Source organism: Protobothrops mucrosquamatus, unplaced genomic scaffold, assembly GCF_001527695.2.
Source record: "Protobothrops mucrosquamatus isolate PMUCROS unplaced genomic scaffold, P.Mucros_1.0 scaffold2885, whole genome shotgun sequence".
Taxonomy (NCBI): Eukaryota; Metazoa; Chordata; class Lepidosauria; order Squamata; family Viperidae; genus Protobothrops; species Protobothrops mucrosquamatus.
In genome coordinates, this window is record NW_015388913.1 from 23811 (window position 1) to 37142 (window position 13332).

Here is a 13332-nt window from a genome sequence, read left to right on the forward strand (position 1 = left end):
AACCAACTAAAAGTAAAGGATCATTTTCATTTCTGAAAATCTTACTGTTTATTGAATACATGGCCTGGTAAAGGCGAGGTAAAACTAACTCTAAAATCCCAAGGCATCGGACCAGGGGTCTTCAAACTTGGCCCTTTTATGACTTGTGGACTTCAACTCCCAGAATTCCTCAGCCAGTGTGAGGGAACCATGACCCTTTTATGACTTGTGGACTTCAACTCCCAGAATTCCTCAGCCAGCGTACCTGGCTGAGGAATTCTGGGAGTTGAAGTCCACAACTCATAAAAGGGCCAGGTTTGAAGACCCCTGCATCAGACCACAGCATATAACAATCACTTTCCCAGCCAAACTCCCCCCAGATGTCCATGTAGCTCATATAAACATATTCTCTTTGTTATGGGACCATCTGCTCTCTTCTTCACACTTGCTAGAATGTCCTTGAAAGGTTTCCATGCTGCTGACTTTCAGAAAGCTTCCACAGAACTTGAGAGGTTTCGTTTTTTCTAACTAATCCATTCAAAAACATCTCCTCCGTGCACCCACCCCCCCTTTATTCTAATGGCAAGATAAATACAGAGAGGCACGTAGCTGCTAAATTTTCACTCTTGACTGTTTCTCAACTGAGTGGACTTCAAATCCCAGAATTCCCCAGCCGGCGTTGGGGATGTTTTTCGACATGCACTTCGGGCCTATAGTCTGATCTCTAGACAGGCTCCTCTATCCAAGTTCCAAGTAGGCCTCAATCCATCCCAACCATCTATTGGAGCCATTATACTGTACAGTTTTTTTAGTCTGTTCCCAAATACAGATAGCCCTCAAGTTACAACAGTTCATTTACTGGCCAATTAGCTTGAAACATGGGCTTCCTCTCCAGCTCTCCAGCCAGCCAATTCTTTATCATCTCTTATTTCAATAACCTTGGTTCTCACACTAGTTTCAGTATTATATCTAGCTAGACTCTCATGCACATTCCTCCCTTCTCCCCAGCATCATCTAACTCTAAAAGCAAAAAGAAGAAAATGGCTGCATCTCCATCTGTTCTCAATGCAAAAACATCTGATGTTAGCAGCGTTGACAGTTAACTCGTTTTATCGGCAATGTTTAGCAACAACTGGCACAACTGCCTCAAGCATCCCAGCATCTCCCAGGAGAGGATCCATACAAGAAGGGCCTTACCTTCCCTTCCAAGCCACTTTGTAAAATCCGTCAGAGTTTCCCACTGGGTCGCGTTCATATGGATGTGTTCCCGATGACTAATATATTCATTATATACTATATTGTTGTGGACTCTCTTTGTTCCTGGGAGGAGAAAAAAACACACACACACTCTTCATCAGAAGCTTCCAACTGAACTAAAGAAGCATCATTTTATTGCAGCTCTTCCATTGTGAAATAGCATTCCCCCCCCCAAGATTGGTATGGTGCCCATCCTACAATTGTTCCAAAGTTCTTAAAATGTGGCCCTGCTTCCATGCCCGGGATTTGGGTGGATGCCAAGTCTGTGACTTTTTTGGGTTTTTTGCTGAGCTACGTTTAATTGTTTTCCTCTTCTGGATGTACCTGATTTTTATTAATGGTCAATATTTATAGCTCAGGGTTGATATGAGGGGTCCTGAGTGCTCTCTGAACTTGCCTGTTTTCTTGCAGATGTTTCATTGCCCTAACTAGGTAACATCATCAATGCTAGCACTGATTAGCACTGATGATGTTACCTAGTTAGGGTAATGAAATGTCTGCAAGAAAACCAGCAACCTCAGAGAGCACCAAGGAGCACACAGTTCTTCTCCTCTTCCTCTTCCTCTCTCCCCCCCCCCCCACAAACCTCACTCCCTTCTAACACTGATGATGTTACCTAGTTAGGGTAATGAAACATCTGCAAGAAAACAAGCAAGTTCAGAGAACACCAAGGATCCCACAGTTCTCCTCCTCTCCTCCCCCCCCAACCCCATTCCCTTCTAGCACTGATGATGTTACCTAGTTGGGTAATAAAACATCTGCAAGAAAACAAGCAAGCTCAGAGATCACCAAGGGCCCCCTTCATGATTTTAATTGCTCGAGCTTTTTTCTTTGGTTTTATCCTTAACTACTCAGTTTGTTCTGGGAATCAGGCACTGGTGGCACAGTGGTTAAAGTGCAGTATTGCAGGCAAACTCTGCCCACTGCCAGGAGTTTGATCCTCAAGGTGGACTCAGTCTTCCATCCTTTTGAGGTCGGTAAAATAAGCATCTGGATTGTTGGGGGCAATATGCAAATAATGCTTCTATATTGTAAACTGGCCAGAAAGTTGTGTAAAGCGCTGGGGGGGAAAGGGGCAGTACCTAAGCCTAAATGCTGTGGCTAGTCTCCAAATCTAATTTAAACAAACAAATAAACCGATTTACCAAATCTTCTCCGGAGAAGTTCTAGGAAATCATTCCGGAATTCCCTAGAGGAATATGAAAGAGACAGTTTTTATCTGCAACACTAACTGCATCAATTCAATTTATATCATAGCCTTTGAGTAACACAGAAACCTTGTCAGTCAGAACAGAAAGATGACACTCCCCACACTCCCCAAAAAGTGGAGGATAGCTTGATAGACCATGAATTAAGTCTTCAGAAGAGCCTTTGCTAAGCTTAATTGAAAGCTCCCACTCCCAACAAGATGAGAAAATTCTAAAATTTGTCTAAAGAAATAACCGCAAGTCTACCATATACCAACTGCAGCCGCAATGCTGCACAAATTTCAGCGGAAGCAGACCATAAAATGCAGTGTGAAGTTATAGACCAAACTCACTCTGAAAAATAATCCATGAATTGCTGAGGATTTTCGGATGCAAGCAGCAGTTGTCGCTGGTGAGATTCGGACATGCAGTGACATTTAAAGCCATTCTGGAAAAACAAGACAAGGACGCTGCATTTGAAAGACACCGAAACCAAGTCAAAATTCCCCAGCAAGCCTTGAACAGGTATCATGAGTAGCTAAAGCATTTTAAAAAACATGGAGATAAAATGATGAAGAAACTACAGAGTTCCCTTGCTCGGCTGATGAGAAGCTACCAAAAGAACAAGTTATTTACCCCCCCCCCCCAAAGTGGCAGCAATCCTAGAAGTGGCAACCTTTAACAATATCCAGATATTAGATTTGGTTGCTTTCTGAAGTCAACTAGGCTAAATAATTAAATAAGCCAGCCTGACTTCAATTCAATGCAGCCATTTGTCCTTGTTCGCATAACACATTTAGCTTCGTCGGCTAAAGATCTAACGCCACTATTCAGCCAATAAACTAAATTAAGTGTTTTGTGTCCCAGAATATGGTACAAAGTCACACCATGAAGCTGGCCACTGCACTGTACAATCCCAGAAAATGAAAGAATTCAGGTGCCCTTTCATGGGTTGATTTATCATCAGTCTTAAACTGATGGGGAGTCTTTGGTCTAACAGGGTCTTTTTTTTTTTTCAAACGTCACCACTTTAAAATGGGTGGACTTCCAACTCCCAGAATTTCCGAGATAGCAACTCTGGGTATTGAAGTCCACTCATCTTAAAGTGGCCAAGTTTGAAAAAAAGGTGGTTTAATACAAGACGAATGAAAAGGACCTCACTCTCACAGAAGGCTGGCTGAGAACGCAAAAACTCTTCATATTATATATTGCCCAAGACTCAGTTGAAGAACCACAGTGATGAAACCTGGAAAACCAAACCTGTTTCATCAGTGGAAGATTTCAAGAAGAGACTGGACAGCCACTTGTCTGACATGGTACAGGGTCTCTTGTGTGACCAGAGGGTTCGACTAGAAGACCTCCAAGATCCCTTCCAGTTGTGTTGTGTTCTACTCTACTCTATTATTATATTTCATTCCCTATTCTATTCTATTATTCTGTCCTATCCTATATTCTATTCTATTATCCTATCCTGTCCTAAGCCTTATCCTATATTCTATTCTATTCTTCTCCCATTCTTTATCCTATATTCTATTCTACTATTCTTTATCCTATATTCTATTCTATTCTACTATTCTTTATCCTATATTCTATTCTATTCTTCTCCCATTCCTTATCCTATATTCTATTCTATTCTACTATTCTTTATCCTATATTCTATTCTATTCTACTATTCTTTATCCTATATTCTATTCTATTCTTCTCCCATTCCTTATCCTATATTCTATTCTATTCTACTATTCTTTATCCTATATTCTATTCTATTCTCCTATCCTATTATATCCTATCCTATTCCTTATAGTCTATTCCAGGGGTCTTCAAACTTGGCCCTTTATAACTTGTGGACTTGAACTCCCAGAATTCCTTAGGCAGCGTGCCTGGCTGAGGAATTCTGGAAGTTGAAGTCCACAAGTCATAAAGGGGCCAGGTTTGAAGACTTCTATTCTATTCTATTCCCTACTCTACCTTCACGGTGGAACAAAATCACCATAAGACATGCGAAGAGTCAACCTAAATCCGCGAGAGATTCGTGGCTGAGGACGGAAAAGGACATCCGAGGACAGGGCTTCCTTCCGTGCGCCCAGATACACTGCCCCTGCCCCTGGAGGCTCTCCCTTTACCTCGTCCCGGCACTGCTTCTGGCACATCTGGCAATACCAGCGCAGCTTCTGCAGCCCCTTCGACTTGATGCGGTTGGCGATGGCCTTGGGGCTCAGGAAGTCCGTCTTCCCCATGGCGAGCGAGGCGGAGCAGCGGCGCCACAAAGCACCCGGCGACTGCGACCCTCACTTCCGGACTCTCGGTGGAGGAGGCGGAAGGGCTGACCGGAAACGGAAGTGGCGTAACAGGAAATCATCATCATTGACTTGAGGAAGGTTTTCGCTCTTCTATAGCTCTCCTGGTGAATTTCTCCCCACCCCCCACCCCACTCCGGGACCAGGAATCACGGAAGTTATAGTGCGATGCTGTGTAAAGTCTGTCCCGGGCGTTGAAATCTCAATTAATAATTTAAAATATTTATTCTTTTATTAAGTCTACACATCGTCCAAGTGACAGGTCGCTCTAGCACGTCAGCTTCGTGGCGTCAGTTCTCTTTGGAGGACCGCCGCAGTGATGCCCGCTCTAGCCGGCCAGCTCAGTGTCCGAGAAATCATAGAGAGGAATGAGAGGGTGTGAGAGAGAGAGTGAGGGCGCTCCACCCGGAAGCCGTCACTGCTCTTTCTCTCACTTCCTGCGGCCCGGTTCAGGCGAGGAAGCGCGACGCATGCGCGGTGCGGGCGCCCTGACCTTCAGCAGCGGCTGCAGCCGGCGACGGGCAGCGGGACGAGGCGGCGGGAAGGAGCCTGATCGGCGGCGGCGCTGCTGCGGTTATTGTCGCTGCCCACGCCCAGCCGCGGTGGTACTTCGGGAGAAGGTGAGCCGGGCGGGTTTCTGCACGTGCTCAGAGGCACTCTCGCCTCCCTAAGTCAGAATAGAGCTGGAGGGGACCTTGGAGGTCATCTAGTCCAACCCCCTGCTTAGGCAGGAGACCCTATGCCATTACAGACAAGTCTTGGGGGTGGGGGAGGCAGTCAGACTGGCAGGCGTGGAAAGCTGCTTTGAGTTTCCCTGGGATTTCTTTCCCATGTGGCCCATGTCCCATCACCTTGGGGACAGTGGCTGATGGGTGCTGGAGTCCTGCAGCATGGGAGCTCTAGGGAATCTGTGCCCTCCTACCTAAGGCTCAGTTATAAAAGTTACTTGGGTGGGGATTATGTTGTTGTTGTTATTTTGCATTCACTGGAAATCTGATCTATTATTGTTATCATTATCAATAATAATTATAATTACAATTGTAATTATTTGCATTCGCTGGGAATCTGATCTTACCTGATTCAGTTGTCTCAGCCATTGACTTTCACAAAGTTTTAATTTCTAACCTTTAATTCTAATCACATTCCGTGTTTAAGAGGTCCCTAAGGAGGGGGGTGCCCTAATATCCCATCGCCCCTGTCACGTTTTAATTTCCTTTTTTGCTGGTTCAGTGTTTTTTTTTATTCAACGAATAAAATAATTCTGCCTGCCTGTGGCTGAAGTGCAGAGATTGTTATGTGGCCTGCCTGGAAAATAGATTGAATCGCATTTCTTGCAGAGTTTCTGGAGATGCGTTTGTGGGACTCTAGGCAGTTTCTGCAAACCGACACATTACCCCCCCAAGCACTTTCATTTCTCCCCCCCAGTTGAATTATTTTATTTGAAAGAATTATCCATCTTCAGAACACAACTCTGGGCAGCCGAGAGTAAAAATGAGAAGGCAATGAAAAAAACCATGAACCTGGCCCCTAAACCAGTTTATGATTCAGTTCTTGTCAGCAAAAAATTGAATCCCTTCAGGAACCAGAGCGTTCATTTCTCTTGTGGGATGAAGCCAGTATATTCTTTACTCAAATCTAATTTAAATGCAAGAACACTTTGTTTCTGAAAACTTCAACTCAAAACAGAGGGCATATTTTGTTTTCCTTTTAGCCACATTCCCAAATACTTTATTTTTCTTGGTGCAGGCATGGGAAGTAACGTAAAAGACACCCTGTTGTTATGTAGAGAGCTTTCATCTCTTTTATTTTTTGATCAAACTGCTGTACTGTATTGCATAGTGCAAAAACTGGAGATTTTTAAATGACTGCCAGCCACACTTGATGGGTTTTCTGGGTGGTTAAGGTGGTCTCAAATGGGTGGTATTTTCCATTTTTTTTAAAAAATGGTATTTAAAAAAAATCAATTTTGAGGAAAAGCGCACAACTTGATCTCTTCTGATGGAATATTTAGGAGAGGATCGCAACAAGCATGTTTTCCTTTTTATTTCGTAGCCTTCGATTGTCAGGTTTGTATCTTGAATTTTAGTGCCCTTATTGAAAAGTGAATCTGAGTTTAGTTAACAAGCATTATATATCCAAGTAAGCATTCTTTAGAAAATGGATGATCTATTTGCAGCTGTTCTATATATTTGTTAATCTAGCAACCGAAGGAGGCACATTCGGTTTATGAAATATTGCAAATATGTGTTTATTTTTTTCAGGATCCAAGTTAGCAACATGGCGACTCTGAAAGACAGTAAGTGTTTTTATGTTGTATTTATTTGTCTGAGATAGTAGCCTAAACCAGGGGTCTTCAAACTTGGCCCTTTTATGACTTGTGGACTTCAACTCCCAGAATTCCTCAGCCAGGCACGCTGGCTGAGGAATTCTGGGAGTTGAAGTCCACAAGTCATAAAAGGGTCATAGTTCCCTCATGCTGGCTGAGGAATTCTGGGAGTTGAAGTCCACAAGTCATAAAAGGGCCAAGTTTGAAGACCCCTGGCCTAAACAGTCTGAAATCATGACTGCATCTCCTTTTTACAGTTCCATTTAAGAATCTAATACTCTCTATATAGCAGTATATAAAACATAGTACTTTGGTTTTATTCTGCCATTTTCTTTGTCTACTTTATCTACTTCAAATCCTACTTCACTTCATACCCTCTAATCCATTCAGTTACCCGACGCTTGAAGTCTATCAAGAATATCCAGAAAATCACTAAATCCATGAAGATGGTTGCTGCCGCAAAATATTCCAGGGCGGAGAGAGAATTAAAGCCTGCCAGAGTTTACGGCGTGGGGGCGTTGGGTAAGGGATTTTCCTCCATTGTATCTTACTCCATTGTATCTTACTCATTGTTAGGGGCCACATCTCACTCTCTCTCTCTGTCTCACTTTTTTTTTTTTGCAGCTCTCTACGAGAAAGTGGACATCAAACCCCCTGAGGACAAGAAAAAGCATCTCCTTATCGGAGTGTCTTCTGATCGTGGCTTGTGTGGGGCCATCCACACCTCCGTGGCCAAACAGATCAAGAGCCAGTTCTCCAACCTGACCGGTTCGGGGAAAGAAGTCATGGTGGTTGGGATTGGGGACAAGCTCAGAGGCATCCTTCAAAGGTAACCTGCTCTTCTGGGGGCTCAACAATCTGAAGTTGTCCCTGACTTAACAACCATTGGTTTAGTGACCATTTGAAGTTACAACGGCACTGAGAAAAGTGACCTGTGGCCGTGTTTCACACTCACAGCTGTGGCACTCTTGACTGTGTTTTACCACGGTTTTGCTGAAAACTGGCACAAACCAGGCCCACAGCAAACCATTAATGACTGTGTTGTTCGCTTCACAACCGCAGATTGGCTTAAGTGTGGTGATTCGCTTAACAACTGCCATAAGAAAAGGTCATAGAATTGGGTTGGCTACATGGCTGGCCTGTTGTCACATTCGACCATAATGCGCAGGCTCCATTAGAGTCTTTTATGTCGAGGACTATATCAGGGGTCTTCAAACTTGGTCCTTTTATGACTTGTGGACTTCAACTCCCAGAATTCCTCAGCCATCGTGAGGGAACTGACCCTTTTATGACTTGTGGACTTCAACTCCCAGAATTCCTCAGCCATCGTGAGGGAACTGACCCTTTTATGACTTGTGGACTTCAACTCCCAGAATTCCTCAGCCAGCGTGAGGGAACTGACCCTTTTATGACTTGTGGACTTCAACTCCCAGAATTCCTCAGCCAGCGTGAGGGAACTGACCCTTTTATGACTTGTGGACTTCAACTCCCAGAATTCCTCAGCCATTGTGAGGGAACTCACCCTTTTATGACTTGTGGACTTCAACTCCCAGAATTCCTCAGCCAGCATGCCTGGCTGAGGAATTCTGGGAGTTGAAGTCCACAAGTCATAAAAGGGCCCAGTTTGAAGACCCCTGGTCTAGTTGTTGCATTAGAGATCAACTGAAATTTCTGGGTGTTTCTGGATTTAGACTGATGCAACTTGGAATGTGTCGCATAACAACCTTACTCTTAATTTTAGGACGCACGGAAAGAACTTCCTCTTGAACTTTAAAGAAGTTGGAAGGAAGCCTCCCACTTTTGGAGACGCATCGGTCATTGCTCTGGAGCTGCTGAATTCTGGATACGAGTTTGACGAAGGCTCCGTCATCTACAATCGGTTCAGGCAAGAATTAACCCCTTCTTCTGAAATCTAGGGAGGGAGTTTTCCAGGCAGAATAACTCCTTGATCTGGCTTACTTTAATTAAGAGTAAACACCGATAAAGGAGAATGTAACTCAGGGTTAAAATGATAGGTCCTTGGTGCTCTCTGAGCTGGGTGTTTATTTGTTTTTCCAGATGTTTCATTACCAAACTAGTTAACATCATCAGTACTTTGCTAGCACTGATGTTAACCTAGTTTGGGTAGTGAAGCATCTGCAAAAAAAAACAACCCAGCTCAGAGAACACCAAGGACTCCTAAGAGTAAACAGTTCAACAGAATCCAAACAAAAGGAACAACTTTAGAGGACTGGAGGCTAAAACATATGAGGAACGGTTGCTGGAATTGGGTAGGTCTAGTTTAATGAAGAGAAGGACGAGGGGGGACATGATAGTAGTCTTCCAATATCTCAGGGGCTGCCCCAAAGAAGAGGGAGTCAAGCTATTCTCCAAAGCGCCTGAAGGCAGGACAAGAAGCAACGGGTGGAAACTAATCAAGGACAGAAGCAACCTAGAACTAAGGAGAAACTTCCTGACAATGAGAACAATTAACCAGTGGAACAACCTGCCTCCAGAAGCGGTGAATGCTCCAACACTGGAAGATTTTAAGAAGAGACTAGACAGCCATTTGTCCGAAATGGTATAGGGTTTCCTGCCTGAGCAGGGGGTTGGACTAGATGACCTCCAAGGTCCCCTCCAACTTTATTATTATTATTATTATTATTATTATTATTACTACTACTACTACTACTACTACTACTATTATTACTACTTCTATTATTATTACTATTATTATTATTATTATTAACTGGCTGAAGGAAATTAATTCCTGTTGGAACCAATTGCTAGTTTTTGCTAATCAATAAGTTCTGATATTTTTATTTTTTTCAGAACAAAAGAAAAGGCAGCCTTAAATTGATAGTGGAGCATCGGCATATTCTTTCATGAAATACGTACATCTTCTACCTGAAGCTGGAACAGATAAGGCAGTATGGTTCAAATTAATTTTCTTTTCTTCTCCCCTCAGGTCTGTCATTTCCTATAAGACTGATGAGAAACCAATCTATTCTCTTGAGACGGTTTCTGGGGCTGGTAAGTCCAGGAGTAGAAAACGGCTAGTGAGTAGCCATCTCCAGTCTTCCCTCCCTCCCTCCCTCTCTCTCTCTCTCTCTCTCTCAAATGGTGCATGAGTCCACTTTCCATAGAAGAGCCTTCACAAAATACTATACACCAGGAAACCCTATACCATTTCAAACAGGTGACTGTCCAGTCTTTTCTTAAAAACTTCCAGTGTTGGAGCATTCACAGCTTCTGGAGGCAGGTTGTTCCACTGGTTAATTGTTCTAACTATCAGGAAGTTTCTCCTTAGTTCCAGGTTGCGTCTCTCCTTGGTTAGTTTCCATCCATTGATTCTTGTCCTGCCTTCAGGCGCTTTGGAGAAGAGCTTGACTCCCTCTTCTCTATGGCAACCCCTGAGATATTGGAAGATCTCCATTAGATCTTTAATGAATGCAGGTCACTTTCCTATGTATTGAATTGCCCAGTAATCTGAACTGTTATTTAAATGCATGCAGATGGATGGTGGTGTATCCCTCTGTCCTACATAATATACGTCAGACATGTCAAACACAAAGCCCGGGGGCCGGATGCGGCCCGCGAAGTGGTTTCATGCGGCCCGCGAAGCCATCCTGGAAACAGTGAGGGAACGGCCCCCGCTGCCTTGGCCCTGGCCCAGGCCAGCCGGGAGCCAATGTACAATTTTTGTGGTGGCCATCTATGCTGAAATGCATTCAGTCTTAGCTCCACAAGGCCGTCTGGAAACAGCGAGGAACCGGCCCCTGCCGCGTTGGCCCCGCCCTCTGGGTGCATGCTGGGGAGGGGTCACCCTTTGTAAGGAATGAAGAAATGGACCATGCCTTGGCGCTTGCCCCGGTCCCACCGCCCTTCTGCCAGAGACCCTCAGATCTGTCCCACTCCTGCCCAGGCCCCCACAGGCACCCTTGACGCGATGTAGAGCTGGCCATGCCCACCCAGTATGTGACACCCACTCCATCCACGCCCACCCAGTAGGCCACACCCACCCTGGCCAGACACCCCCCCCCGAGGGCAACCACAATGCTGATGCGGCCCTCAATGAAATTGAGTTTGATATACGTTCAAGGCTGTAAGGAACAAGCTGTACCAACTGTTGTGCTCTTTACAGAAAGCATTAGCATCTACGATGACATCGATGCGGATGTCCTGAGAAACTACCAGGAGTTCGTATTGGCTAACATCATCTTCTACTCCATGAAGGAATCTACTACGAGTGAGCAGAGCGCTCGGATGACCGCTATGGATAATGCCAGTAAAAATGCCTGTAAGTGGAATTCTGGGTCCTCATTTTACCGACCTCGGAAGGAGGGAAGGCTGAGTCAACCTTGAGCCGGTCAGGAACGAACTGCTGGCATTGGGCAGAGTTAGCCTGCAATACCGCGTTCTAACCACTGCGCCACCACAGCTCTTCTTAAATATAGGAGGCACTTCCAACGGTCAGTTAATGCAAGCTCAAAAACCTTTGATCGATGGGTTGACTCTTAGATAGCTTTCGGGAGGCTTGCATAAAAATGATAAATATCTTAAAAAGCAATCAGGTTAAAAAACAACAACCCAGATTTAAATATTATGAGCGATAAAGCATTAAGAACAGACAAAATAGTTACGTCTTGCTTGCTGTAGCTCAGGAATAGAGTATTCCAAATAGATGATTTAGCTTAGAGCAGGGGTCTTCAAACTTGGCCGTTTTATGACTTGTGGACTTCAACTCCCAGAATTCCTCAGCCAGCCTCCATTTTGTTTGTTAGATTTAAGCCAGGGCTCTTCAAACTTGGCCCTTTTATGACTGGTGGACTTCAACTCCCAGAATTCCTCAGCCAGCCTCCATTTTGTTTGTTAGATTTAAGCCAGGGGTCTTCAAACTTGGCCCTTTTATGACTTGTGGACTTCAACTCCCAGAATTCCTCAGCCAGCCTCCATTTTGTTAGATTTAAGCCAGGGGTCTTCAAGCTTGGCCCTTTTATGACTTGTGGCCTTCAACTCCCAGAATTTCTCAGCCAGGCACTGCCTGGCTGAGGAATTCTGGGAGTTGAAGTCCACAAGTCATAAAAGGGCCAAGTTTGAAGACCCCTGGCTTAGAGCTTCCCAATCTCAGCAACAGCAAGCATGCTGGCTGGGGAATTCTGGGAGTTGAAGTTCACATATCTTAAAGTTGCTGAGATTGAGAAACACTACTTTAGCTAAAGGAAAGATCTCTTTTTAATTATTATTTTTTTTAAATCCCCCCTTTATTACTTGGATAAGCAGCTCAAGGCAGTGAACATATATAATTCTCTCCTCCTGTTTTTCCCCCAACACCAACCCTGTGAGGTGGGTTGGGTTGAGAGAGGGACTGGCCCAAAGTCATCCACCTGGCTTTCATGCCTAAGGCGGGAATAGAACTCACTGGATCCTGGTGATTGGCTCAAAGTCATCCGGCCAGTTTTCATGCCTTATATGTGATATATGAAATAATGGTCTCCCCCCTCCCTCCCTTCTTGTTTCCCCCCCTCCCTTTTAAAGCTGAGATGATTGACAAGCTGACCCTGCGATTCAATCGCACGCGTCAAGCTGTCATCACCAAGGAACTGATTGAGATCATCTCTGGTGCGGCAGCTCTGTAAGTATTGGACAGATGTCTCCTTGAAGTTCTGGTTATTTATTTTTGTGGGGGCCCTTCATGCTTTCTAAGCTGGGTGGTGTTCTTGCAAAGGTTTCATCACACAAACTAGGCAACATCATCAGTACTCTAGCACTGGTGACGTTACCTAGTTGGGTAATGAAACGTCTGCAAGAAAACTACCAAGCTCAGAGAGCACCAAGGACCCCCCCCCATCCGATGTTAGCAGCATCCGGCCCCCCCTTAGAAAAGGACAGATCCTGTAATGTAAACAAAAGCACACATTAGGGATTGCCTCTCGGTTTATTAGGGTGTTTCCTATAGCAGGGCTTTTCAACCAGTGGTACGGGTACCACCTGTGGTACATTGGCACCTGGCAGGTGGTACGCGACCATCCTAGAAAAGAGTAGTGGGGGAGGGGAATGAGCTGAACCGGTGGCAGCACCGCACAAGCCTGAGCGAGAGACGGCTGGAGCTGCAGGGCTGTCAGGGCTCAGCGGAAGTGCCAGGATCTGTGCCACTTTCCAGCTGATCGGCGCTTCTTCGGGGCTGTCAGGGCTCAGTGGAAGCGCCAGGATCAGCGCCAGGATCCAGCTGGAGCTTGGCGCTGATCCTGGTGCTTCTGCTGAGCCCAGAAGAAGTGCCGATCAGCTGGAATGTTGCAGCATCTCCAGC

The 13332-nt window shown here is 44.9% G+C and overlaps 2 protein-coding genes across 4 annotated transcripts in view; one reads left to right on the plus strand and one right to left on the minus strand.

Moving 5' to 3' along the window:
• Positions 1 to 4716, minus strand: part of KIN (Kin17 DNA and RNA binding protein) — a 17449-nt gene extending 12733 nt beyond the window's left edge. The window contains exons 1-4 of the mRNA XM_015825932.1: positions 4544 to 4716; positions 2777 to 2871; positions 2382 to 2425; positions 1097 to 1299 (exon numbers count right to left, since the gene is read on the minus strand). Of these exons, the coding sequence (XP_015681418.1) occupies positions 1097 to 1299; positions 2382 to 2425; positions 2777 to 2871; positions 4544 to 4657 (456 nt within the window). The 5' untranslated portion in view covers positions 4658 to 4716. The remainder of the gene's footprint in view (positions 1 to 1096; positions 1300 to 2381; positions 2426 to 2776; positions 2872 to 4543) is intronic.
• A 497-nt stretch (positions 4717 to 5213) lies between these two features.
• Positions 5214 to 13332, plus strand: part of ATP5F1C (ATP synthase F1 subunit gamma) — a 12263-nt gene continuing 4144 nt past the window's right edge. The window contains exons 1-8 of one of the 3 annotated variants that reach the window (XM_029286103.1): positions 5214 to 5337; positions 6979 to 7013; positions 7434 to 7565; positions 7668 to 7872; positions 8785 to 8928; positions 9991 to 10055; positions 11167 to 11322; positions 12561 to 12657. In XM_029286103.1, coding sequence (XP_029141936.1) covers positions 6995 to 7013; positions 7434 to 7565; positions 7668 to 7872; positions 8785 to 8928; positions 9991 to 10055; positions 11167 to 11322; positions 12561 to 12657 — 818 coding nt within the window. In that variant the 5' untranslated portion in view covers positions 5214 to 5337; positions 6979 to 6994. Of the gene's footprint in view, positions 5338 to 6978; positions 7014 to 7433; positions 7566 to 7667; positions 7873 to 8784; positions 8929 to 9990; positions 10056 to 11166; positions 11323 to 12560; positions 12662 to 13332 lie in introns of those variants that run through there. The other 2 variants (XM_015825930.1, XM_015825929.1) reach the window with 2 other exon arrangements.